This window comes from Gadus macrocephalus, chromosome 19 (assembly GCF_031168955.1).
Source record: "Gadus macrocephalus chromosome 19, ASM3116895v1".
Taxonomy (NCBI): Eukaryota; Metazoa; Chordata; class Actinopteri; order Gadiformes; family Gadidae; genus Gadus; species Gadus macrocephalus.
In genome coordinates, this window is record NC_082400.1 from 12,540,035 (window position 1) to 12,567,590 (window position 27,556).

Below are 27,556 nucleotides of genomic sequence, written 5' to 3' on the forward strand. Positions count from 1 at the left end.
TTGTTGTAGTGAACACTATTTGAGAATGGAAATAAGGTTAGCATTGCTGAAGGTCTGTGCTTTCATGTTGTAAGACGCATTTTGTCGGAAACACAAGAGGAACAACGTCCGAACTGTGCAGAAGATCGGATTTCAGACATTTGTATTATGAGAGGATTTTCCAAGAAAAAGTATTACCTTGACATTTTAAACTGTATTTTGATTGTTAATATTTCTATTATATTCAATTTATTTACTTTACGTCACTTATTAACGATTTTCTGTCCACCACTGGAAACATCAGTTTACATGATATATAAAATTCAGTAAAATTTAATTCACAAAAGGGACATTTCAAAATGTCAAGGTATTCCTTTGAAAAGTATTTTGATTAAACGGCAAGCGACTAGTTTTATATGGAGAGTGGTTTAGTTTTGAGACTCACTTTAATGTCACACCAACACGGCTGTGCATTGGAGGTTTGATTGGATATACGTTATCGTTTCTTTGAGTGTTTCCGTCCGAACTTGGACCTACTCCGATTCTGTCTTGTGTTGGCTTCAGTTAGCTCTTTTCTAAATATGTGTGTGTGTGTGCGTGTGTTCATAGTGGCCATTTTGTTTTTCTATGTAAAACAAACGTGGTTCTACAGTTTATGAGTTTTCATAGACAAATATGTTGCTGTATAGTACCTATATAGTATATTTGATTCTTGTTTAAGTTTTTGCTATTGTTTATAGTATACAAAACGTAATATATATTCATGGACACACTTGAAAAAATATATGAGGAAATAAATAAACTTTAAATAAAGAACCCAAAATGATGCAGTTTTATTTGACTTACTGCATGAAGAACGACAAACACATGAACCGTGAACCCTGTTTGAAGAGTGAGCTTGTTTCAGCACTTGGGGCGAACAGACCTGTAAACGAAGCCCTCTTCACCTGGTCCTCAGCCCTCCCTCTTCCTCTGCCTCAACATGAGCAGGATGTCAGCGATCTCCTGCAGGGTCTCCACCTCCTCCGACCGCTCCAGCACCTTTCCACAGGTCACCTCCTTCACTGGAGGGGCCGCTACAACACAGGCAGGCCTCCCTCCTCCTCCGGCTCCTCCTCCTGCTTCTCTTCCATCTCCTGCTCCATCTCCCCCTACTCCTGCTTCTCTTCCATCTCCTCCTGCTCCTTCTCCCCCTACTCCTGCTTCTCTTCCTCCACCTGCTTCTCTTCCTCCTCCACCCCCTCCTCCAACTTCTCTTCCTCTTCCTCCCGCTTCTCTTCCTCTTCCTCCTGCTTCTCCTCCGCTTCCTCCTCCTCCTCCTCTGAGCTTCGGTCCTCTCTCTGTAAGGAGACCAGACAACATAGCCGTTCATAGTGGACAGATCAGAGTGGAGGTTGTTCCACAGAAAGGCAAACCAACACTTAAACAACACATCTTGTAAACACCTTCTGTCCTCCTGGTTCTTCACGTTTCTTATAGTTTCAAACCGAATAGATTCAAAAACGATATCATCTATCAGCTCTTATGGTGCTTTTACTGTATATTACTTATTTTAATTGACAAAAGACTCCCTCCCACATGGGCTATAACAACAATTGAAACATTGAATACAATACGAATAACACATCCATTCATTCAGCAGTCTAATTTTATGAACTGCCTCAACTAGTCCCTGATTACTGCTGATGATTGCTCTTGATTCCTAATATAAATCGTGGCGTATTCAAATGAGAGGTGAAGTGAAGGAGTTAATTGGCCCATTAGGACCCTGACCGTCATTCATGCCAGTGGGGGGGGGGGGGGGGGGGGCTGTGGAAAGTGCCGTGTCTAATTGCATTACCGCTGATGTAGTGTCCACGCCCTTCCTCTCTGCTGCCTCTCCTCCACGGCCCATCGTCTCCTCTCTGGGAGCCCGCTAATAGCACGGCGCCCGGGGCCGCCGCCGCCGCCGCGTCTCCGTCCTGGCTGGAGCGGGTCTGCCCCCCTGTGGCGTGAGGCGGTACTGCGCGGCCCACCGGAGCGCCGACGTACCCGGTGACCGGGACGCACGCTTCCGATTGGGTGGAGGCGTCGGACGTCTGGCGTTTTGTGACGTCACACGTCTGCGTCGCCGAGTCCCTGGTGTCGGGGGGACTGTGGGGTTCGCTCTCGGGTGGCGGTCCGGCGACTTGGTGAGACGCCGTCTGCTCTCTGTCGCCCTCTGGCTGCAGGGCCCCGCCGTCGCCGGAGACAGACTTCCTGTCCACTGGCTGCTCGTCCGAGCTCTTTCCTGGGGGCAGTTTGTAAGGTGTAGGGGGGCGGGACGGGCGGGGGACTTGTGGGGTCCACTGGGAGCTCTTGTTGAGGGCGTTCACGTCCTCCGAGGTGTTGCAGCGTCCGGCGAGCAGACACAGCTGGCAGTCGGCTGCGTCCTGAAACACACGGGTCCTTTTAGAACCACAGCCTGTGGGCTGATGTCACACACAGGGAGACGACTGCAGAGTGGAGCGCTTCACATTTAACGATTCACCACCAGGGGACCAATCAGCAATCAATCAGCAATCCATCTCCAAACAATCAGAAATCAAACAGCAATCCATCACACAACAATCAGAAAATCAATCAGCAATCCATCACCAAACAATCAGAAATCAATCAGCAATCAATAACCAAACAATCAGCCATCAATCAGCAAAGAATCAACCATCAATCGGCTAACAATCACAGATCAATCAGCAATCAATCAGCAATCAATCCAATCTACGGTTCCCAGTATGTCATTGAACAGAACTGTCGGATGCGCTGAGTCGGGTAATAATAAATATTAATATAATATTTCAACGTACACTCTCAGAGTCTGAGCTGCAGCCGCAGTCTGTAGGGGAGTCGCTGGGGGAACATTCCAGGCAGGCTGGAAGGTATGGAAACAGAGTGAGGTTGTTGCCCATCAGCACATGAACTCCCTGATGTCATGGGTGGTGACGTTAACACTCACCAGAGCTCCTGTTTGTGCAGCTGGGCACCTGACAAATGAGGCCGAAAACAGAGCAAACAAATGACGAGAATGAATGTCGCCATTATCCTCATCATTATGTCTGTCAGTATACCAAACCACCTGGGTGTTGTATAAATATAATTTACTTTAATAACCAATAAGCATCTGTGAAGATCCAATAAGACATAGTCCCTGAAGAATGGTGTTAATTTAAGGACCCAAATTTTGATTTCTGGTGTTTTATCTTGCTTTGTGTTGTTGTTGTAATGCTCCATCACGGCCACTTGGGGGCAGCAAAACTGTACCTGTGAGGGGCCTACCAGTGTTACGGTTTTGTCCTTGCAGTCAGCTCTCTGTGGATCTCTGGGGCTCCTGGACGAAACAATTCACTTTTAAACAGGAGAAAAGACTCTCTGCAAAAAGGCTGTTTACAATGATATCAATCAAAAATGAGTTTCACACATTCAGTTCAGTTTAAGGAGCTTACTGTAAGGTTGAAACAGCGGCAGGTGTTTCCTCGATCAGATTAATTTCTGATTGCAACCTCAGGAAATTAGAAGCTGAAACCAAATGGAAGGTTAAAAGAAACAGCAGAATGTGATTTGTGTTTTTAGAGACTTTTCCAAAGTAGTGACTACCTTCCCCACCAAATCCACTGAAAAGCTCTTCCTCAAACGGCTCCTCTGTCTCTGATGGGTCCAGTGTAAAGCCAAGCAGAGGCAGCCTATCCTCTGATTGGCTGATTGGAAAACTAGAGAAGCCTTCTTGATCCCTGGCCAGGCCATCCCTGTAAACAAAGACCAGAGAAACTTCCGCCTGGTGCCGCCAACATGCATCACCTCGTTCTCCTATCGAGTTTGGTGTGGTGCACATCCTTTCCCTGGGATTCTGATTGGCTCACAGTGATTCAGTGTGGCCGGTGTGTGTTGGGGAAGACTTATTGTACGTTGTGCGTCCTTGCACTGAAAAATAATACTTACCATCGTCTAGCATCTTACCCTAGCTATCTTTGTTGTAGACGGGGAATGGGTTGGCCTAATGATTGTTAGTGCTTGGCACTTGGTTCTACTAACATCCTTACTATACCGACAGCGTTATATTGTTGTTTCTCTTTCTTCTGACAAATGTTCTCATTGTAAGTGTCATTTAGCGTCTGCTAAATGCCCTGAATGTAAATGTAAATGTAAAGTTACACGTCTTCCTGACCTCAAAGTGATTGAGTCAGAGGCTAACGAGGGCCCACTCACTGGAGGAGAGGGCTTCTGAAGAGGGCTCTGGAGACCGACTGGGGGTCAGGGAGGTAGCAGGGCATGCTGGATCCTGAGGACCACTGGGTCACGTCCCTCATAGGCCCGGGTCGGGAGAAGGGACGGAACTCAACACAGAAGACACCATTATGGGACTCTCAGTTGGAACGTTAGGAAACAAAACCAAAACACGGATTAGGGCTTGGAAGTTGGTGTATAATGTATATAATCTGGTTTGTTTGACTAGGAAAGAGTAGGGAACACCTTCAGGAAAATACGTCCAGGGCAGCGATCCCAGGAGCCTAAACACCAAGTATGACCTGTATCTAAAACACAACTGTTCCAATCTACACACCATATGAAGTCCTATGAAGGCCCAATTACATAACCTGGTGGACAGTTGATTAGTCACTTCAGCCATTTAAAAAATCGGATCTATCCCTCTGCCATCTGGCTGGACACTCCCACTGGAGATGTCTCTTACGGGCAGGATTTGAAACAGCTTGTAAAGTCTAAGCAGCCTCACACATGGTGGTAGTGTAGGGGCCTTAGCAGCATCACACATGGTGGTAGTGTGGGGGCCCTTGAATGTGGATCGGGTTCTCCCGGTACCTGTGTGTCCTGGAGGTCCGAGGTGGTCCATGCTGGAGGAGACGGAGTGCAGGGATGGAGTTGGGACAGGTTTCGATGCTGGAGGTCTGGTCGCCTTGGAAACACTGCTAACAAACCACCAAACCAACACTGACTGACTCCCCATGCTCCCCTGTCCTTGACTTTGCAATTGATATATTCCAAAGTTACACAAGTTGACTTGGTCTCATAAAACGGAAAAGGGTTTCCGAACAGCTCAAGGAAATTGGCGTGTCGAAAACACGTGTTGAGGAAGTGGTTTGAGTGAGGAAACAGTGTGAGCTACCTCCAGGGCCAGGTCTGGAGGAGGCAGAGCAGGCTAAGGAGGAGGGGCTGAGGCCGGGAGGGACGTGGCGCTTGACCGGGTCTGAGGACTTGTGGTCGGAGAAGCTAGACTCCAGCACCGGGGACAGCTGGGGGATGGAGCAGACCGCCGGAAACATGACTCTAGTGCCTCCACATGTTTCATTGGCCCAGTATGTAGCACACAAAACATGTGCCATGTATGTACCACGGATGAAATACATATCAAACACTGATTATATGATGGTACTAGAAGTTGTATTGACCAGGTATCTATCAGATACATGGTACACCACATGTCAAGTACTAAGCATTGTGTAGCATCTTACCCTAGCTATCTTTGTTATGCATGGGGAATGGGTTAACCTAGCAATTGTTAGTACTTGGCACTTGTTCCTATGAATATGCTCACTGTATCTTTCTTCTGTCAAATGTACTTATTGTAAGTCGCTTTGGATAAAAGCGTCTGCTAAATGCTTGAAATGTAAATGTACTAGATGCTTCATTAGCTAAAGGCGCGCTCGTCAGGAACACGTATCAGATACATGCTGCTGTGCCCCAGAGATACCAGATGTGCTCCCACTGGTGGTGAAGATAAGTGGGTCACATGCTCACCTGCTGACACCTGAAGGCATCTGACATGAGGGGTTTCCTCCGCTTCACTCTCTGAACACTAGGAGACGAGGGAGGAGCGAAGGACATAGGGAAGGTAGAAAGGAGTTAAGGGAGGAAGGAACGAACAGATGGGACAAAACAAATAATAAACTAGAAACATATTGACATCCGTACACAAGTTGGAATACACTGAGCATTGAGTCAGATCATAGATAATGTACTCTAGAAGATACTGGTTCAGGTCACCACTTGCATAATATCTTGAAGTTCAAAGTCATATAGATTGCATGTAGTGCAATTTAATGTATAGGCAGGACTCACTTGTTCAGAGTTCAACTATACTCTGCATAGCCTCAATAGATATATTGCTGTTTCTCTTTCTTCTTACAAATGTACTTTTTGTAAGTCGCTTTGGATAAAACCGTCTGCCTAATGCCCTAAATGTGAATGTAGATGTACATTTATTGCTAATCCTATCTTCAACAATAGGGTAAAATGAATGCAACTGCAATATTGTATGCAGTGTCTTGAGGGAATGAAACATGATTTCCCATGTGATCATGGCTGACTTTCAGCCAGCTTACCTGTAATAGGGCTCACTCTCAGACAGGCTGAGCTGGGAGGGAGAGCCGGGGCTCATGGGAAGCTCTAGCGGTCGGTTCTTCATGCGTCCTTTCCCATCTCCCAGAACCGTCACCACAGGCTTGTCTGGAATCACAGCCCAAAACCTTCTCATGCTCTTGCTTAAAACCTTTGAATCTTTGATTCATGCTGTGTATATACAGAGTTCATTGTAGGCCTCATCGCATTTTAATTTCTTCTTCGTTTGTTGTATACAGGGAATGGGTTAACCTAACGATTTTTAGTGTTAACATCCTTACTGTACCGACAGAGATACATTGTTGTTTCTCTTTCTTCTGACAAATGTACTTATTGTAAGCCGCTTTGGATAAAAGCGACTACTAAATGCCCTAACTGTACTTCCATCATGTACTTTATGCTGCGACTCCGACATTTTCAAAGTTATTTGTGCCATCTTATCGTATCCCTCTTCCTATCTGGGTCCATATACGTCTAAAAACATGTGTGTGTCAGACTGATTCTCACCTTTGATTTCCTTCTTGGCCGCGATCTGGTTGACTATGAACAGAGTCACCAGGTCCATACTGCCTGACCCGGTGCCCTTGTGCGAGGTGGGGACGGGGATGCCCAGGTTGTGGAGCTTACTGTTCATCTTCTTCTTCTCAAAGAACTCCTGAAGGCCAAAACTAGAGTAACTACTTTTAATCCTCAAACTATCACAAAAAAGTTCAGTCTCGGGTTTCAGAATGCTTTTCTTTCTCGTAAGTTTACTTACCCTTTGCTTTTTGGTATCACCTCTCATCATATACCGACTCCTGTAAATCCAATGGGATTTTTATTAGAAATAGATCATGTCTAAAAGACTAAGATTCAACCATAACATGGGAGTGAGCAAGACTCATCAACATCATAACTTGATTACCGGTAGCTATATATTAGAATTAGACTACACTGGTAGGACCACATTTGCGCTATGGGACAACTGTGGTCTATTACAACTATATAACATCATTACAATAAGGTACAGCTATATAACATTAAGGTACAACTATAAACAACTTCTCCATAAGATTATGTATTATGAATCCAGTCGCACCTTGCCCCGCCGACCCAGTTCATTCTCAGATAACAGATGTCACAGACTATCGTAAATAAAAGTTAAGCCTAAAGCAATAACATGTGTTACGGGTGTGTGGTTAAAGTAACAAATATAGTGACTAACGATTATTAATTAATTCAAATAAATGAGATTATTGTCGAATTAAATTAAAATCTCGATATGTTTCTGTTGCTCGAGCGAAACACACGTTTTCGACGTTCTCTGCGTCCCGCCACGCGCTTTAAAGCATATTAAGGAAACGCCCACTTTACGTCAACAGTTATTTACGTCGAAACACAAAGAGGACACGTCGACTGGGGTTTAAAGTTTACTTTTTTACAATCTTAAGGTACAAATGTTTCTTTGAATAGCATCCTGACCTTCGTATAAATATCTTTATTTTATCAACTATTATCAAAAGGCTTTTATTCAGGTTGTATAGGCATTGGAAACATGCCTTAACATCCCCAAAACAGTTAGAAAGTAAGATGCAAAAATAAAATACAAAATAACACCAAAAAAAATCTCAAAAACAAAATACATTTAAGTTTCTCGACCAGCACTGTTTAAAAATAGCTTGGTTGTCAGTGTAAAGCGATCTCTCTCTGTGTTACGTAAAGGGCAGTACAGTAGACTCATTTGCATACGTTCTGTTACTCAGCCAATCAGCGGCAGGCGGAGGCGCAGCCCCGGCCAATGAAACGGCTAGACGGTACAGCGCAACAGCGGAACGATGCTGGGAAGCAGGATGTAGCGGTCCGCGGTGCAGGCCATCTTCACGCCAAAACATCAAAGGGTATTCTCCTTTTGCGTCGCATTTCTTTCGTATGATTTCCCCATTTTTCACTCGTTTCCGATCGATAGAACGCGAGGACGACTGAACCGCGCGGTATTCGTGCACCGGGATCGGGAACAACATGTCCTATATCCTGGACGCGGCGTCTAAAGTGAAATGGGACCGTACGACCGCCGCGAAACGAGCCGTGGTCCTGGCGGCCGCCGCCTACGGCATCAGGACCCTGTATCCCATCATCTGGAAACGTGTCTCGAGGCGGCAGGGCTGCAGGAACAACACGCAGATCTCCAAGGTGGAGAACGGCTCAACGGCTCTGGTGGTGAAGTCCTTCGCGGAGCCCAAGAAGAAGCCCTCCCCGGAGCTGAACGCTCTGTTCTTCAAGCAGATCCTGGACCTCCTCAAGATCCTCTTCCCCAAACTCCTGTCAAAAGAGCTGGCCTTGCTGTCGTTACACTCCGTCGCGTTGATCTCAAGGACGTTTCTGTCCATATTCGTGGCGAGTCTGGACGGGAAGATCGTCAAGTCGATCGTTGAGAAGAACCCGCAGAACTTCATGCTGCAGCTGATAAAGTGGCTGCTCATCGCCATCCCGGCCACCTTCGTCAACAGCGTGATCCGCTACCTGGAGTGCAAGCTGGCGCTGGCGTTTCGCACGCGGCTGGTGGACCATGCCTACCGGACCTACTTCACGGACCAGACCTACTACCGGGTCAGCCACATGGACGGGCGGCTGGCCAACCCGGACCAGTCTCTCACCGAGGACGTCATGATGTTCTCCCAGTCCGTGGCGCATCTCTACTCCAACCTCACCAAGCCCATCCTGGACGTAGTCCTCACGTCCTACACGCTGATCCAGACCGCCCGCTCCAGGGGGGCTAACGCCACGGCGCCCACTCTGCTGGCAGGCCTGGTGGTCTTCGCCACGGCCAAGGTGCTGCGCGCCTGCTCGCCAAAGTTCGGGAAGCTGGTGGCGGAGGAGGCGAACAGGAAGGGGTACCTGCGCTACGTGCACTCCAGGATCATCGCGAACGCCGAGGAGATCGCTTTCTATGCGGGACACAACGTAAGCAACTCGGTCGGATCAGAAAGATGTTCTTAAAAGTGTGGGGCGTCGTACCCCAACAGTGGTCACCAGTTAGTATCCTACCTAAACAGTTGTCAACAGTTAGTAAATCTTTAGTTACGCATAGTTAGTATGGATGTATGTAGGTCACTCTGAGCAGTTGTTTACACATTAGTGATGTTGGTACAGGAGGCTGCAGAGCAGGAGAGATCCCTCCAACCTCCCCGCACTTGATTACTTTATACACAAGCGTAAAGGTTTTTGTAGAGATCATTACCCATTAACTCTTTATTGACATGGGAATCCAACTTGAGCAAAAATTCCCGATAAAAACAAAAACATTAATAAATACATAATGACAATTTTAATAGAAGAGTGACAGATGAACCGTAATGCTTCAGTCCAAGCTGAAAGGTGCTGGGTTCAATCTCTCATTTCCAAAGCAACGTAAACAAAACCACCGCATGGAAACCCTCATAACAAAGCGATAGCAACAGTGATACTACTGTACAAACAGCGGGCGGCAGAGCGGTTATGCTTTCATACACCCAAACGAAAGGTACTGGGTACAATCCCCAAGCATGAGCAGGCCGGGATCTAAAGCCACCGTGGTTGACGTGCGTGTGTGATGACTGAGGGGTAAACAGTCAGGAAGGGGTTAAACTGTGTCTCTCACAGGGGGTTAAACGGTCTCTCTCTCTCAGGTGGTTAAACTGTCTCTCTCAGGTATAGATTTGTCAGCTGATATCTGAGTGGTTAACAGTCAGGAGGGGTTAAACTGTCTCTCTCCCAGGTGGTTAATCTGTCTCTCTCTCAGGGGGTTAAACTGTCTCTCAGGGGGTTAAACTGTCTCTCTCTCTCCGGTGGCTTACTGTCTCTCTCCCAGGTGGTTATTCTGTCTCTCTCTCTCAGGGGGTTAAACTGTCTCTCTTCCAGGTGGTTAATCTGTCTCTCTCTCTCCGGTGGCTTACTGTCTCTCTCCCAGGTGGTTAATCTGTCTCTCTCTCTCTCTCTCAGGGGGTTAAACTGTCTCTCTCCCAGGTGGTTAAACTGTCTCTCTCCGGTGGCTCATTGTCTCTCTCAGGTGGAGATGCGGCAGCTGCAGAAGTGCTACGCAGCTCTGGCCGACCAGATGAACCTCATCCTGTCCAAGCGGCTGTGGTACGTCATGGTGGAGCAGTTCCTCATGAAGTACGTGTGGAGCGCCGCCGGCCTGGTCATGGTGGCAGTGCCCATCATCACCGCCACCGGATTCGCCGACATGGGTGAGAGCTCGAGTCCGATTGGTCAGATCACCCCCCCCCCCCCGAGGTGATCGGAGAATCCTTCAGGCAGGGACCCGATCGCGTTGAGGGAACACAGTTGTTGGTGGTCGCCTGGAAGTATCTTGCCATTGCATATCAAATCAGTGTACACAACATTATCACACAGTCTGAGATCCAGGAAAGACAACGAATTCAAGTAATTTCAAAGGTCCCTTATTCCCAGCAACAGTCTCAAAGGGCTTCACAGGCCCACAGTACATGACACCCTAACAATAGTATTCACCTAAGCCCTCTAAATGCTTGACTCCCGAAAGGGAATCCACCTTGAGAAGGAACACGGCAGAGGGTTTCCTCCTTCAGGGACGGCTATGATTGCCATTCAACCTAAATCCAACCTGCGTTCTGTATTCTCACTTTACTGCCCTGCACTGATCATTTCATCGCGGTTCAGGAGTTGTAATTTGATGAGCTCAATCCCAGGGAGCATGTGGTTCGCACAGTAGAGGTTTTGGGTGGGATCTATTTAACAAATCTATTCAAATTATTTGATGTGTTGATATCAGCGAGAGGGACGCATAGGCAGCCCTGGGGTCAGGTTACACGTTTCGCTGGACTTCCGTGGTCCAGTTTTTCAGGTTTATTCAGCATATTGTCATAAACAGTTATACAATACACTGACCGCTGTACGCAGGCAAGGTGGGCAGTGACAGGCTGTGATCCTTCCATAATCAGGTTGTTAAGTCTGATAATGCCTGGACACTCAGTAAATGCTTATTTTAAGGGTTGATTAAAACACTAAACAATGTAAATAATCTGCACAATGCTAAACTGTAAGCGTTCAAGGGGGAAGCCTGAAGGATTCTCCTCAACTGTGTTATGAGTTTTAATGTATTTTTTTGTGGTAGAAACATATTGCACACATACTACAAATCATTGAGTATTAGGGATGCCTTAGCTGCTACTCGTAGCGGAAACGATAAGTAAATAACCTGTAGTATATGACCAACCAATTGATAGTCTAATAACCATAAACAAGCAGCAGATATCACTGCAGGTGACTTAATTCGTCCTGTTATACTGGGGCTGTAAACGAGACTGATGTACCGGAGCAACTTCAGCATGTCAAGATCACGATCAACTATTCCATAACCATAAATCTGTCTCTCTCTCTCTCTCTCGCTCTGTCTCTTGTCTGTCTGTCTCTCTCCCTCTCTCTGTGTGGCTCCCTCTGTGCTGCTCCCTCTGTGTCTCTGTCTCTGTCTCCTTATGTCTCTCTCTCCCCCCTCTCCCCCTCTGTCTCTCTATGTCTCTCTATGTCTCTCTCTCCCCCTCTCTCCCCCTCTCTCCCTCTGTCTCTCTATGTCTCTCTCCCTCTGTAGAAGTGGTTGACGGCCCGGTCCAGGTGATGGTGAGCGAGCGCACGGAGGCGTTCACCACGGCCCGTAACCTGCTGGTGTCCGGCGCCGACGCCATTGAGAGGATCATGTCCTCGTACAAGGAGGTGAGCGGCGGCGGCCATGTTTGAGCCACTTGAATCACTTATTGGTCTGTCCAGCAAAACAATAGCTGTGTTCGAAATCGTTCCCTATCATGGATGTAGTGCACTAAATAGGGTGCACGCCATTTTGTAGGGTGTTCGAATTCTCAGTGGTCCACTATATAGGGCACTATATAGTGGACTTAAAATAGGGTACATACGATGTTCCCTACATGTTACTCCCGTATACCACAATGCAATGCGGTCGTGTTTTTCCGGAAGAGAAGAAGAAGCTGAATAACCGAGAAAACGAATACATTTAAGTCTCGTTTTCTCAGAGTCTCCGGCTTTCGTTCAGAAATGTCAACAATTTATTTGGGATTTAACATAGAAAATGTAACATTCAAAATTAATAAGAAAAACCTTGTTCAAGGAAATGTAACCTTCAACATCAATACAACCTCAAGCTTTCCTCGAGAGTGTCCGGTTTGTTTACATGATGTGGGCGCATCTGTCTGCGTCACACAAATGCCCGGCGCATTTACTGACGCAAATGACGTTTAGAAATGTTCAGCGTAGTGTCCGAATTCTCGTTCCCTATTCCCTATATAGTGCACTATATCATGTACACTATATAGGGAATAGGGAACGAGTGTATAGGGAACGATTTCGAACACAGCTAATGTCAAGGTACAATTAGATCCTGATATTTACTCTATTAAAACAGGGATGCAAAGCAAACACTTGCGGTCAAACAGACATGCATTCAAACAATATGAAAGTGCAGACATTATGAGAGCAAATGGTCCAAAGATAGAAGGAGTGCCAATGTTTTGGGTTTCCACATGCACTGAAAGCAGCATCAGTTTCACCCAGAGGGAATACAGTGATAGTTTTATTAGAGTGTTGTTACTCCTGTTAGGACTGCTTTCATGAAGTGATAATATCTACTGTATCTGTTTCTTATCTTATGTGTATCTGCTAGGAAGGAAAGTATTTAAATTGGACACCTCAGGTGTAGTAGCTATGTTTTGCTGAGATTAGATCGGCAGACCTTTTAATCAGACACAGTAGCAGTTTGTATTCAGAGTGTTGTGGCTGAAAGGCTCACAGCAGCAGTAGGTATGTACAGAGGTCAGTGTGACAGAGTGGAGGCTAAGGGGTGAAGGTCGCAGGTCAATACTCTTGAGTTGCTCTACTGTAGTCTATGCAGCAGTGTTCGATTTAAATCAATGTCATGTGAAATACTAATTTCTTCACACATAAACAGAGCAGAACAGCACACATGCCTGATGCCGTCAGAATGGACCTTTTGTCTGGAGGTCTGTAAGAGGATTGGGCTGTCAAAGGGGGGTCTGTTCTGTTTCTTTCTTGAAGTGCATGTGTTAGTTGAATACAGTAGTACGTACAATGTTCTTGTTACTTACTGGAAGAATAAGGCCCATCGTGTGGACTGGATCGTTATTCGCCACACATGAGTCTGAAACTCGCCTCGACTCACTTTAAGGTCGCCTGGGTGCAGGCAGAGCAACATTCTCATTGAAACGGTTAAGTTGAGGTTTCATAATACATTTAGGTAAATAAAGGTCAGGGGTAAAGCAATGCATCGTGGGAATTGGATCAAGCTGGAAGGTCCTTGGTTCCGTCCCTCTGCAGGCTGACAGCAGGATCCTGGACACTGTTGGCCCGCATCTGAGATCATTCTGCAGGTGGCTCTGAGTGGGTGTGTCAGGGCAGCGTGTGGTTTTATTGATTTGATGCGGGAGAGATCCAACCTGTTGAGCTGCTTCTCTGCCCTCTGCCCCGAGTCACGATGCAAAACACAGTAGCCCGGGGCGATGATGAGAAGGGCGGGCTGCGTTGTGTGTGTGTGTGTGTGTGTGTGTGTGTGTGTGTGTGTGTGTGTTTGTGATATGTGTGGATGTGAGCGTGCTCAGTGCAGGGCTGTAACCGCTGTCTGGGCTGAGGCGTGTGCCCATGGCAGCAGAGTTACGCGCAGGTAGCGAAGGGACGCATTCCTGAAGCAATGTGTTCTTGCAGCACCGCATGCCTGTCTGCTGAGTCTGGTGCATCCCATGCACGGTGGGTGGGGCAAGTTTGTTATTGTTATGCTTTGTGTGTGTGTGTGTGTGTGTGTGTGTGTGTGTGTGTGTGTGTGTGTGTGTGTGTGTGTGTGTGTGTGTGTGTGTGTGTGTGTGTGTGTGTGTGTGTGTGTGTGTGTGTGTGTGTGTGTGGTAGAGCGAGATAGTTCCGGCGAGGCTGTGTGTTGTGGAAGTGAGACAGGTGTTAGCGAGGCTGTGTGTTGTGGTAGTGAGACAGGTTCTAGGGAGTGTGTGTTGTGGAAGTGAGACAGGTTCTATGGAGTGTGTGTTGTGGAAGTGAGACAGGTTCTAGGGAGTGTGTGTTGTGGTAGAGAGACAGGTGTTAGCGAGGCTGTGTGTTGTGGTGGTGAGACAGGTTCTAGGGAGTGTGTGTTGTGATAGAGAGACAGGTGTTAGCGAGGGTGTGTGTTGTTGTGACTGACACTAGCTTGTCCGGTCGGGACAAACTGCTCCACCCTTGGCCCTACACCTTCCATCACGTGTGGATCCTGTAGAATAACATTGTGGCCGCTCCACATATTTGCTGGGCTATTGTGCTGCAGACTACAGTCACAAGACACACTGAGGCGTTGTTTGCTAGGCGGCTTTAATACATGAAGTAACTTGTAAACAGCGACCGGTCAGGTGTGTGTGTGTGTGTGTGTGTGTGTGTGTGTGTGTGTGTGTGTGTGTGTGTGTGTGTGTGTGTGTGTGTGTGTGTGTGTGTGTGTGTGTGTGTGTGTGTGTGTGTGTGTGTGTGTGTGTGTGTGTGTGTGTGTGTGTGTGGGTGGGATTTTTCATTGGGCCTTGCGCTAGCTGTGATTAATCCTCCATCTGTTGATCTTTAATGGCCACGCACGCACAGCCACAAGGAACTGGACAGAGAGCCGGTGCAACAAACAAGAGCTCGTTGACTACATACACATACTGTACGTCATGTGCCGACGGCCAGGTAGAAAAAGCATGGACCTGCCATTTGTATTCATGCTCAATACTGAGTCCTAAGCCAGTGTGTGGCGTGTGAAAACATGCTTCAGATGTTCTCAGCCTCCAGTGTTCATGCTGACATCATCCTTCCTTCCTTCTGCTCACAACCAGCAAGGTTGTGTAAGTGAGATAAAGATTCAGGAACTTTGTTCTTCAGATACAGGACATGCAGTGAAGTGAAAGTGGCAGAGCTCTATCAGTGTCTACAATAAGGACAATATTAACAGTCAAAAGAAGCAACACTATGTGCAATAGGGGTAGGTCTTGATGTAAATTAAGGATCTGTGAGAAACATTCAAACATTAGAAAAACGTGTGTGTGCCTGCCTGTGTGTGTGTGTGTGTGTGTGTGTGTGTGTACCTGCGTGTGTGTGTGTGTGCGCCTGCGTATGTGTGTGTAGTGTACCTGCGTGTGTGTGTGTATGCGCCTGCGTATGTGTGTGTGCCTGCGTGCGTGTGTGCGCCTGCCCATAAGAGGAACTATGTGTACCGTAATGAGGTCTCTGGTGAGGTCCCGGCTCCCCGTCCTGATGGCCTGGGGACCGACACCGTGCCTCAGGCTCTCTGTCGGGCTGCGTCAGTGCGGAGGCTCTCGCCCGGCTGAGCCGCTGAATCAGCCTGTTAGCTAAGGTGGTGGCTCCCCCCGGGCTCCGGCTCCACACCTCCTCACTCGGGGGGGGGGGGGGGGGGGCACGCAGCTCCAGCGGTGCGTTGAGCCGGACACAGCGCTCCCTGCAGGGCCCTCCTGCGGTGGGTCCTGAGTGGATGCTCTCGGCAGCTCCGGAGGACTGGAGGGTCTGGAGGGGAGACCCTGATGTGCTTCAGCGGCCCGAGGTGGTGTGTGTGTGTGTGTGTGTGTGTGTGTGTGTGTGTGTGTGTGTGTGTGTGTGTGTGTGTGTGTGTGTGTGTGTGTGTGTGTGTGTGTGTGTGTGTGTGTGTGTGTGTGTGTGTGTGTGTGTGTGTGTGTGCGTGCTAACAATCTCTAGCTTAACCCATTCCCTGCATACAACAAAGATGGCTAGGATATAATGCTACATGACGCTGACCACTATTTTTAAGTGCGAGGACATACAGCATACAGTTCTGTTTACTAATAGCTGTGCGTATGTTTACGTACACTGCATGCATAAAATGTTTCTCTCGTCTCTTCTTTATCTCTTTAAAAGAAAAGCACACAAACATGGTGTTTGAGTTGCACTTCCGAGTCAAACATAATCTGGTATTTGTTCCAGAGTATCGTCTGGTCTCAGAAGGCCCTTTGATCAATATACCAGAGCAGCTGGCATGTCCTCAGTCACATGTGACCATGCAGGACGCCTGCTGAGATGTTGGTTCCTCGTGAGAAGGCTGAGTCAACAGCCTGTGGCCCCCTCACTCAGTTTGGGTCTCATTGTTTCTCTCTTTGTCTTTCTAGTGGTGTTTGTAATCCTTCTTTCCTTGAAGGTCCCCCCCTTCCATGCAATGGTTTGTTCAGTTGTATAAATGTGAGCCTTTATATTCTTCCGTTCCATCTGTGTGGAAGAGTTGTGGCAGTGTTGGTCTAATAAGTAGAACACAACTCGAGACATTTATTGCTATGGTATTTCATTATTTGTCTTGCTTACTACAATGTGCTACTTGACTCAATGTTCTAAGGGGCTCATGAGCCAATGCATACGGTGTCGTTATAACGTTGACATAATGTCTTGCAGCATAATGTCACGGAACACCGGTATTTTTCAGTACAATTTAACCTTTGACTGATGACTCTGTTTGTTGGTTTTGTTATTTATCTTTGTCCCGGTCAAATCAACAGCTTTGTACTTAGTTATTTGTACTCTCAATCACTCACTCTTTAATCTCTCTCTACCACTCACTCACTCACTCACTCACTCACTCACTCACTCACTCACTCACTCACTCACTCACTCACTCACTCACTCACTCACTCACTCACTCTCTCTCTGTATCTCTCTACCGATCACTCACTCACTCTCTCCTTCTCACTCAATCACTCACTCTCTCTCTGTATCTCTCTACCACTCACTCACTCTCTCTCACATGCGTGCGATAACGGAGGTAAACCCGGTGACCTCGACCTGTGTGATCACTCGTATCGGGGTCACGGTGTGCTACCGGTCGATGATGTTGCCGTGGATGACCCTCCACCCCCGTGTGTGGATCCAGGTGACGGAGCTGGCGGGCTACACGGCGCGTGTGCACAACATGTTCCTGGTGTTTGGCGAGGTGCAGCGGGGCGTGTACAAGCGCTCCGAGGAGTCCACCACCGCCACCGGCGCCGAGATGAAGAACCAGCCGTCGCTGCACATCGAGGGCCCGATGGAAATCAAAGGTCAGCGCCAGCCTGAGCATTAGCGTTGGAGTTAGCGTTAGCGTGGGCAGACCCTGAGATTATAACAACGTACTAGATACACACACAATGCATTCGCATTAGATGGAGATCAAACGCATGCACACACGCGCACACACAGCATTAGAAAGAGATCCCACACACAGTCACACAAAATCTATAAGCATTAGATAGAGCTCACGCACGCACACACACACTGACCAACACCATACACACACACACACACATTGACACACTGGCACACACATTGACACGCCGGCACACACACACTGGCACACACACACACACACACAGGCATTAGCATGAGATGAAGATCTCTCACGCACGCGGCTTATCAGCTGTGTTTATTTGCATAACCACATCCTGTGTAGACCCACATACCATGTCGACTGTCTTAGGCGAGGCAGAATATGCTGGTTAGGATGTTTGACACGGAGCCCACACATAGCTAATGACAGCGCTAGTGACGCTGTCCTTAGGCTGTCTGAGACCGCAGGGATCTGTGAATAATGGTGTGTGTGTGTGTGCGTGTGCGTGTCTCTCTCCAGGTCACGTGATTGACGTGGATCAAGGGATCGTGTGTGAGGACGTCCCCATCATCACCCCCAACGGAGACGTGGTCGTCTCCTGCCTCAACTTCAAGGTGGAGCTCCTTATTCACCTTCTCCTCCCTCTCCTCCTTCCCCCTCTTCCCTTTTCCTTCCCCCTCCTCCCTCCTCCTTGACCCTCCTCCTTCACTTCCTCAACAATCACCTGCATCGCTTCAACTTGCTCCTGAATAATCGTGTGCGTGTGCGTGTGTGTGTGCGTGTGTGTGTGTCCGTGTGTGTGTGCGTGTGCGTGTGTGTGTGCGTGTGTGCGCAGGTGGAGGAGGGCATGCACCTGCTGATCACCGGCCCTAACGGCTGTGGGAAGAGCTCTCTGTTCCGCATCCTCAGTGGCCTCTGGCCCGTCTACGGGGGCGTGCTCTACAAACCCTCCCCCAAACACATGTTCTACATCCCCCAGAGGTACGCACACAGACGCACACGCCGCACATCGCACACACGAGCACACAAACGCATCAATGCAAGGACCTGCGCACACGCAAGGACACGTCCATGCAAGGCAAGGACATGAACACACAAACACATACACACGCATCCATGCAACGCAGAGAACGCGCACACACGCACACTGCAGGCGTATACACTCACGCACATGTACGTAGGGCGCGGTTAGACGTGTTCTTCTCCCATTCAAGTCAAGACACTGTCGACACGCAAACCAGGTGCGTCCTGGTTATGTCACATGGCATTACCGTGTACTTGGTCGTGCCAATTCTGGACTTCATGGACACTTCTGCAATTGCGACGCTACAGTGGGATAAAGGTCTAGACATAGCAGAGCAGTGGATATTGGGGAAGAGAAACCATCCGTGGCTTCAATGTTGGAATGAAACCACCTCACCCAGCTAGAATTAACTATACTCGGGAAAGCATATCGGTTTGGTTGTTGAAAAGTTCTGGGTTCCATCATCGATGTCCGTTCCCCAAAGGCGTCCTTCAGCACGACACCCTTACCCCTACCTGCTCCGTGATGACATGTACCTGAGTTCACTGGAAGTCACTCAGGTGGAAGCCTTTGATAAATGTCTAGGAACGAGTCCTCAACTTTGAAGAGTAACGTGACCCCGACCAAGCTGTCAGCCTCCTGCTGTGTGTGGACCTTTTATGGAACTCGCATGGAACACGTAACAGTACTGCAAGCATTCACTCACTCACTCACTCACTCACTCACTCACTCACTCACTCACTCACTCACTCACTCACTCACTCACTCACTCACTCACTCACTCACTCACTCACTCACTCACTCACTCACTCACTCACGCACGCACTCACTCACTCACTCACTCACTCACTCACTCACTCACTCACTCACTCACTCACTCACTCACTCACTCACTCACTCACTCACTCACTCACTCACTCACTCACTCACTCACTCACTCACTCACTCACTCACGCACTCACTCACTCACTCACTCACTCACAGTAGACACAGTATCCACCCTGTACACACAGTGCATGCAGTATAAACACAAAACACACTGTACTGATACAAGACACGTCCTAGGTTAGCAGACCACGCCCTCATCCAGACCAAACTGAGGCCTATAAAAAGCAACATAGCATGCAAACCGGGGGAGGAGCAGCTGAGAAACAGTGACATGAAAGTGCTGTACTTCCATGTTTCTAATAGCCTGTCACAATGCCGTCTTCCCCTGCGGTGCTGCCACAGTCCTCCCCTGACTGTGTGAAGAGGGAAACACAACGACGAGCGGGGCGAGCGCAGAGTAGAGGCAGGAAGATGAGTTTGAATCTGAGGAGGTTCACAGAAATCCAGGCTGTGTTCGGTCAACAGAACCACGGGTATGTTTTTGGAATCTGGCGCTGCCTGCAGGCACGCAAGAGAACACCACCCGACCAAGCCCAGCTCCCCACGCGGCCTCCAGCAGAGACGGCACACACTGAACATACCCCCCACATCAACCCCCTCCCAGTCAGGCTGAAAAGGTTTGAAGATCCATGTTGGAACCGCAAATAATAATCTTCCACCACGGCCCTTTTAGCTTGAACACAAGGGAGCAGCTTAGCGCTTCGGACCCCAGCTGTACATTAACCAACGAGCAAATACGCAAACGCCATCTGAAGTTGCCAAATGTTTACCTCCGGCCATGTGCAATGTTCTGTGTTCTGTGTTACGTGTCCAAGGGCGACTTGCTGGAACAGTTGATCTAACGTGCGTGTGTGTGCGTGTGTCTCTGTGTGTGTGTGTGTGTGTGTGTGTGTGTCTGCGTGTACGCGCGTGTGTGTGTCTGTGTGTGCGTGTCTGTGTGTGCGTGTCTGTGTGTGTGTGTGTGTGTGTGTGTGTGTGTGTGTGTGTGTGTGTGTGTGTGTGTGTGTGTGTGTGTGTGTGTGTGTGTGTGTGTGTGTGTGTGTGTGTGTGTGTGTGTGTGTGTGTGTGTCCAGGCCCTACATGTCCATCGGCTCCCTGCGGGACCAGGTCATCTACCCGGACTCCGTGGAGGACATGGAGGAGCGGGGGCTCAGGGACCCCCACCTCGAGGCCATCCTGGACATCGTCAACCTCAACCACATCGTCACCCGGGAGGGAGGTAGGAGGGGGAGGGGGAGGGAGAGGGAGGAGCAGGGGGCGAGGGAGGAGGATCAAGGGGGAGAAGGAGCAGGGGGGAGGGGGAGGAAGGGGAGGGCTTTTGGGAGGATAATGTCCCCCCTCCCTTGTCTCCCTTGTGCTATCGTCCTAATGTTGAAGACCTCTATTAAACATTGAATGTTTTGGCTATAGGTGTGAGCCAACTCTCCCATCAATGATTCATGTGGTCTGGTCTCTCTATGGGATACCTAATCTAATCCACACTATTCTTTCTATGGACCAGTTTGACCTTTGACCAAAGTATCCCAATCATACGATTATGAATACGTCTCTCTGGAAAGTTTGTCTGGCATCCAGCAGTCCTACTATGTTCTTCACACCTTCTGGGGGCACACGGCTGCTGTAGAGGTTAGATGATCGTGACCTCTGAGCTGAGGTTAGATGATGGTGACCTTTTGAGAGGTGAGATGTTGGTGACCTCTTAGAGGTTAGATGATGGTGACCTCTGAGCTGATGCTAGATGTTCTCTCTCTCTGTAGGCTGGGACGCAGAGCTGGACTGGAAGGATGTTCTCTCAGGAGGAGAGAAGCAGAGGATGGGCATGGCCCGCATGTTCTACCACAGGCAAGACACGCACACGTGTTCTCTCACACACGCGTTCTCTCACGCACACACACGCGCGGCGCGTGCACACGTTCTCGCACACAAGTTGGGGTACGTTTGTTGGGAATCAGCGGTTGTCCCACAGGAGGATGTAGCGGGTTTAGGGGGGGAGCCATTGGTTTTTGTCGTTTGTCTCTCTTCCATTGGAATGAAGCATCGCCTGCCACTAGCCTCACAGATCAGACGGCAGAGGAGCTGAATGTCCTCTAGCTTCACAAACAAATAATAATTTGTTAGGATCATGAACGTTTTTCTGATCGGTGAGACTATACATCCATGCATGTGCATAAACACAAAGATACACACACGCATCAACAACATTCTTAATTGAATGACTAGTTTGCTGGGGCTTTAACTCTTGGCTGCTCACAGTAACAGGTTACAGGTTGTGTTGGCGCCCCCTACAGGCACAACACTGTGACTGCTGCCTCAAGCTTGCAGTCTAAAAATACCGAAGTGATGACAGGCATCCTGATTAAGCAGCATGTCATTAATTGTGTGTGTGTGTGTGTGTGTGTGTGTGTGTGTGTGTGTGTGTGTGTGTGTGTGTGTGTGTGTGTGTGTGTGTGTGTGTGTGTGTGTGTGTGTGTGTGTGTGTGTGTGTGTGTGTGTGTGTGAATCAGGCCAAAGTACGCACTCCTGGATGAGTGCACCAGCGCAGTCAGCATCGACGTGGAGGGGAAGATCTTCCAGGCCGCCAAGGATTCTGGCATCTCCCTGCTGTCCATCACACACAGACCCTCTCTCTGGTGAGACCTCTCTCTCTCTGTCTCTCTCTCTCTCTCTTTTCCCCTGCTGTCCATCACACACAGTCTCTCTGTCTCTCTCTCTCTCTCTCTCTCTCTCTCTCTCTCTCTGTCTCCCTGCTGCCCATCATACACAGTCCCTCTTTCTGGTAGCTTCTCTCTCTCTCTCTCTCTCTCTCTCTCTCTCTCTCTCTCTCTGTCTCTGTCTCTGTCTCTGTCTCTGTCTCTGTCTCTCTGTCTCTCTGTCTCTGTCTCTGTCTCTCTCTGTCTCTGTCTCTGTCTCTCTCTGTCTCTCTCTGTCTCTGTCTCTGTCTCTGTCTCCCTGCTGCCCATCATACACAGTCCCTCTTCCTAGTAGCTTCTCTGTCTCTGTCTCACTCACACACAGACACAGATCTCTCTGGTAAGACCTGTCCCAATGTCCTCCACGATCTCCCTTATATTGTGCTCTGCTTCATTCTGGTGTAGTGTATAGTTCTTGTTTGCTCGTAGCACGTTGTATCAGCTTGTCGGAGGTCGTTGTCCTCCTGACCTGGCGTTTTTCCCGTGATGCCTCCCAACAGGAAGTACCACACCCACCTGCTGCAGTTTGACGGCGAGGGGGGCTGGCGCTTCGAGCAGCTGGACACGGCCACGCGCCTCACCCTCACGGAGGAGAAGCAGCGGCTGGAGTCCCAGCTCGCCGGGATACCCAAGATGCAACACCGGCTGGACGAGCTCTGCAACATCCTGGGAGAGGACTCGGTGCTGAAGACCGCCCGCGAGTGACCGCCCGCGAGTCCATCCCTCCTCGTCCTCCTCCTACATCCCTACTCCTCCATCTCTCTCTCTCTCTCCCTCCCTCCTCCTCCTCCTCCTCCATCCCTCTCTCTCTCACCTTCTCTCATCCTCTGCTCCTCCATCCCTCTCTCTCTCACCTTCTCTCATCCTCTGCTCCTCCATCCCTCTCTCTCTCTCACCTTCTCTCATCCTCTGCTCCTCCATCCCTCTCTCTCTCACCTTCTCTCATCCTCTGCTCCTCCATCCCTCTCTCTCTCACCTTCTCTCATCCTCTGCTCCTCCATTCATCCCTCTCTTTCTCCTTCTCTTATCCTCTCCATCCAGTATTACCCTGTCACGTTTTGCTGTGTTTTTCCTGTTTTTTGTTTCTCTTTTTTAACACCGTTTAGGTTTTTAAAGTACGAAATATTTAATCTAGGATCCACAAATGTTTATTGTCCGTTTTTAGCACTTTAGGTTTATTTTACCGTCCCCTTGTGGGGCTTGTTCAGGATGGATGGAACACAGGCTGAGTTTGGCAGGAAGCTATGGAAGTTTAGCAGGAAGTTGATGCTGAGTCAAGCAGGAAGTTGTTCTCATCCACCATTCGACAGCCTCCAAAACAGTATTTGTCGGCGTCGATGTGAGGGTTTCAGGCCGGTGGATTTAACACGTCTATTAGGAATGGGATTTAGAATTTCTGAGAGCATTTCTTTTCCAAGTGCCTGGTGTCCCCGCGGTAGCCAACGTGTCTGTGCGATCCTAGGTGATAGACACAGGGAACGACCTTTGACTTATGAGAGTCATTGGGTCGTCTGTTTAGTCCAGTTCCTCGTCGACGTCTGAAGCGCCTCACTTTCAGTAGATGGGATACACTCGCCCAGAACAAGTTTTTTATTTTAATCAACAGCCATATTCGATTTATATATATACTTTATTTTGTGTATGATTGGTTATTTTAAATCTTGAATACCAGTTCTCGAAAGCATACTAAATCGACAGCAAATCTTCACCCAGTGGAGAGCTGTACAATCCAATCCTTAATCCTGATTGGTCAATTGACGTGCTTCGTTTGACCTTCAACCTGTTGGCTGATGTTATGAACCATTTTTTTTAAAACTTTAAATATGACATGTGGTGTTTTTTGTTGACATGCAGGTGGCAGTTTTACCATCGTCAGTGGGAGTAGATTAAATCAAATGGATTAAATCCTATAAATACGATTTGCGTTTCCATGTTGGCACAAACGGTTGGTGACAGAAACAGGAAGAGAGTGTGTGGAGAAGTTCAGTCTCCTCGTTGTTCAGGAAGGAGGCGCCACTGAGCTGGCAACAGCAGGCAGCCATTTTAGGTCTGTTGTTGTGAGGCTGTTTATTTCCGGTTTGTTGAACGAACACAACAAGCTGAGAGGGGCCGCTTTCTTTTTAGGGAGACGGCAAGATGGCCACTTTGTCTGTGATTTTCTGTCGGTCTCTTTTACCTTCTCACTAGCACTACACAAATATTGATAGGATAACTGCTGTAGGGACACACACACACACACACACACACACACACACACACACACACACACACACACACACACACACACACACACACACACACACCTGCTGCTACGTTCTCCGTATTGACAATGAAACCCTTATTGGTCCATCTGACTGTCTAACTGTCTGATCCCAGCTGTTTTTGATATTTTTGTTGTTTGGTTCAACTAGGATAAAATCCCTACCACACATCGCTGGATATAGAGATATAGGATATATATTGTGTGGTATAAATTGTGTCTTGTCCTCCCTCCTTCAATACCCGTGTTTATTTGTGAACAAAGGTCAAAGGTCAGGGGGGACTGGCGAGGTATCTTTGCTCAGCGTCACTTGGGCAGAGGCTGTAGCGGAAGGCCTTGGGTTGAAGGAGAGTTTAGTTTGATGTTGACGTTGTCAACCTGTTTTCCTACCAGCTGTCCTGAGATCTGTGGTCAGAACCACACCTTGTTTTTTTCGGTCACACATTTCAATTGGTTTCTCGGCTTTTAGGTAACTGGGAGCTGTCGCACATGTGTATGTGTGTGCTTAACCCTCACAATCTGTGGTTGTTTCCAGTGCAGAGGGTGCGTGTGATATAGGCGAGTATCGCTTCATCCGTGTGTTTATGAATTAATGGGTCTGCAGCATTGAACTGTGTTTCTGCAGATGAGTCTTCATGAAAGGATCGTGGACTTCCCCCTCTTAGTTTAACGATTTATGAATAGCAGTGTCTCTGCTTCCTATTGGTCGAGCCTTGTGATTGTTTGAAGTACATTTCATAGACTGAATGATGACCTGTTTACGACGTGTTTTAAAGTACTGTGGTTAGACTTGTGCAGTGTCATAATCACCGATAACCAATCAAAACGAACGTGCAAGGGTTCCATCACTCTGATTTCAAACTCTGTTAGCTTTGGCTATCAGAGCCTGAGGATGTGATGGACACAACCATCACAGCCTGTGGGGTCGGTGGACCGAACCATCACAGCCAGAGGGTCCAGTGGACTGAACCATTTGAACACCACTGATTTACAAAGTTCCACAACCACTAGCACAATCTGAGTGATAATTATATAAGACAATTAATTATATGGTCTCTTTTTGCCTTGTTTTTATTCTTTTTTTTTTTGTCCTAAATGTGAAAGTAAATGTGGGAATAAATCAATAAACCTAAAATAGAACTCATGATGGAGGGTCTTGTAGAGAGACATTTAACAGTTTGAACCCACTAGCCTTGGGTTTGAGCTGAGACATGAATGTTGATCTAGTTTGAATCAATAGGCTGATTTCTGTGGGAACATGTTGAATCTGTGGTGAGAATCCAGATGGGTAGATGACCACATCTGGCCAACATAGGAGAGGCCAGGCCCACACCGGGTATCCGTGAACTTGGAAGTCATTATCGCGGTTCCATGACCACTGAGCTCTGGGTATTTCTGACTGAGACTCATTGCCAATAAACATTTTTAATTTTCTAATTAATCGGTTGAAGAATAAAAAGCTGGATCTGATTTTCTTTCTAACCTGTGCTTGGTCCTTGAAGTGGTTAGAGGGTTGGATTCACAATAATTCATTAATCCAGTGAACTGATTAAAAACATGTCTGTATATTTTTCTACTTTTAGAGGTTGATATCGATTCTCTTTTAATCTAGCTGTTAGTATGTTTTTGTTTTTGTTTAATCGGTTTCTAGAGAAATTCAATCCAAGCGACGATAATGTAAGATATTGTTGCGGTCACTGGCCTACGTTTACCATGACGTCCTTACTAACGAATATTGATACCAATGTCAGTTTCATAAGTAAGAGATCGAATGTATCCGATGTGTACATTAAACCTTATTAACTGAGGTTTAGTTTCATTTTCTATGACTTTATTAACAATGCATGTTTTCTTTTGTACGTATGAGCGGTACAAATTATATATTGTGTGTGTGTGTGGATGAGATTATATATTAGGAAATGCTGGCAGGTTGATGAAAGAGTAACATGGTATTATAGTCTTGAGAGAGTGTAATAGACTAAAATTAAAAACACAAAAATATGGAAATGTAATTTTTGGCTAACTTGAATTAAAGACATAAAATTAATTTTGGTGTGGGTGAGTCCTCTGGCATCTCTTTCCATCTTATTTTACCTGTTTATAAGTCTAGTTTATCAAGATTCTAAACCGAGACTGGTGAAGTCTGTCCACCAGGGAGCGCTGTTGATAAGGCTGCTGAGGGTTGCTCTTACTGTGAAAGATTTATTTTTGTGTTCAAATGATAAATGAGACAGTGCAGTATTCCTTTGGTGTCCTCTGTGTCTGTTAGTCAATTATCCTTATTTTATTTAGATTACTATAAAACAATACATTCGCTGCTCATTCAGCTTTGTAGAAATGTGTTGAAAGCTTTGTCGAAATAAATAAAATAATTTGTTCAAATATGTTGTGAGAAACCAGCCAGCGAGACCAAGGTTTATGAGGTCTCCCATCCCTCCCTTCAGGCCCCCCAGAGCCACGCCTCTCTAGAGCCGCGCCCTAAACAAGTGATTAGCTCGCTAGATTTAGCATAGCTCTGCCTAGCCTTACACCTGTAATGCGCAATGAGGGCATTTGCAGAGTGCAAGCAGGTAGTCGGCTAGGTAAGAAAGACTAGACAGACAGGTGCTATAGGTGGACACTGCTTCTAAATAAAGCGCCCACCCTCAATTTAAAGGCCTAGGGTGTGATGACAGTGTGACCACACGGTGGCGACATATCATAATGTTCTCAACAGACTCCTTTGTTACATAATTTTGAAATATATTGAAACCTAAAAACAGGTTTTATTTAAATTAATATTATTTGATAAAAAAAAACATTTTTCATGACACCTAGCCATGAAAGCGGTGGATCGCATTCAAACCTAAAAACGTATTTTTTTTAACAGGCATCACGTTTATAGACAAAGACAATGGACCCTCAAATATGAGTCTACTAAAATGTCACAGGAATATGTGTTGTTTTTTAGGCAGATGGTCTGTATTGAAGTCTAGATAAGAATGCAGGGCCCACAAGGTGGACCCCAACATAGCCTGTTCATAAATAAATACTCTAGACTCAGATTTTCCATCAAATAATCTGTACAAACACTATTTAAAAAAAAACATAAAATTATGTTTTTAAAATCCAATTCAATTCAAAACAGCTTTATTGGCATGAGAAACAAACATTGCCAAGGCGGGTGAACAATAAAGAAGTCAAAATATAGAACGCTAAATACAAAATAATACAAAATA

At 47.3% G+C, this 27,556-nt stretch overlaps 2 protein-coding genes across 5 annotated transcripts; one reads left to right on the plus strand and one right to left on the minus strand.

The window, feature by feature from the left end:
* Window positions 1–788: 788 nt before the first annotated feature.
* LOC132447782 (peroxidase-like protein 2) lies at window positions 789–8,348 on the minus strand. 4 transcript variants are annotated; one of them, XM_060038742.1, is made up of 15 exons: window positions 8,077–8,348; window positions 7,106–7,145; window positions 6,856–7,003; window positions 6,333–6,456; window positions 5,749–5,806; window positions 5,117–5,243; window positions 4,813–4,916; window positions 4,201–4,328; window positions 3,592–3,740; window positions 3,441–3,513; window positions 3,274–3,325; window positions 2,954–2,981; window positions 2,805–2,869; window positions 1,820–2,390; window positions 789–1,319 (listed from the first exon to the last, which is right to left on the minus strand). In XM_060038742.1, the coding sequence occupies exons 1-15, from the start codon at window positions 8,346–8,348 to the stop codon at window positions 934–936; spliced, it is 2,325 nt and encodes a 774-aa protein (XP_059894725.1). In that variant the 3' UTR covers window positions 789–933. The 4 variants fall into 4 exon arrangements, with proteins under 4 accessions (XP_059894725.1, XP_059894726.1, XP_059894724.1 ...); XM_060038743.1 differs by having other exon boundaries at window positions 3,601–3,740; window positions 4,813–4,919; XM_060038741.1 differs by having other exon boundaries at window positions 4,813–4,919.
* On the plus strand, window positions 8,347–26,383 carry LOC132447783 (ATP-binding cassette sub-family D member 2-like). Its single transcript, XM_060038745.1, has 10 exons — window positions 8,347–9,288; window positions 10,373–10,553; window positions 11,933–12,054; window positions 17,264–17,429; window positions 17,996–18,090; window positions 18,312–18,457; window positions 20,462–20,607; window positions 21,146–21,230; window positions 21,893–22,018; window positions 22,579–26,383. Exons 1-10 carry the CDS (start codon window positions 8,347–8,349, stop codon window positions 22,781–22,783), a joined length of 2,214 nt encoding a protein of 737 aa, XP_059894728.1. The 3' UTR covers window positions 22,784–26,383.
* Window positions 26,384–27,556: the final 1,173 nt, after the last annotated feature.

Bases quoted from the DNA above. Each gene is read 5' to 3' on its own strand.
- LOC132447782 (XM_060038741.1), bottom strand. From the start codon at position 8,348: ATGTTGTTCCCGATCCCGGTGCACGAATACCGCGCGGTTCAGTCGTCC. The intron at 7,004-7,105 runs GTAAGTAAACTT...TTTGGCCTTCAG, and splicing joins GTGATACCAAAAAGCAAAGG to GAGTTCTTTGAGAAGAAGAA. The intron at 2,391-2,804 runs GTACGTTGAAAT...CGTGTGTTTCAG, and splicing joins GCAGCTCAGACTCTGAGAGT to GACGCAGCCGACTGCCAGCT.
- LOC132447783 (XM_060038745.1), top strand. From the start codon at position 8,347: ATGTCCTATATCCTGGACGCGGCGTCTAAAGTGAAATGGGACCGTACG. The intron at 18,458-20,461 runs GTACGCACACAG...GTGTGTGTCCAG, and splicing joins ATGTTCTACATCCCCCAGAG to GCCCTACATGTCCATCGGCT. The intron at 21,231-21,892 runs GCAAGACACGCA...TGTGTGAATCAG, and splicing joins GCCCGCATGTTCTACCACAG to GCCAAAGTACGCACTCCTGG.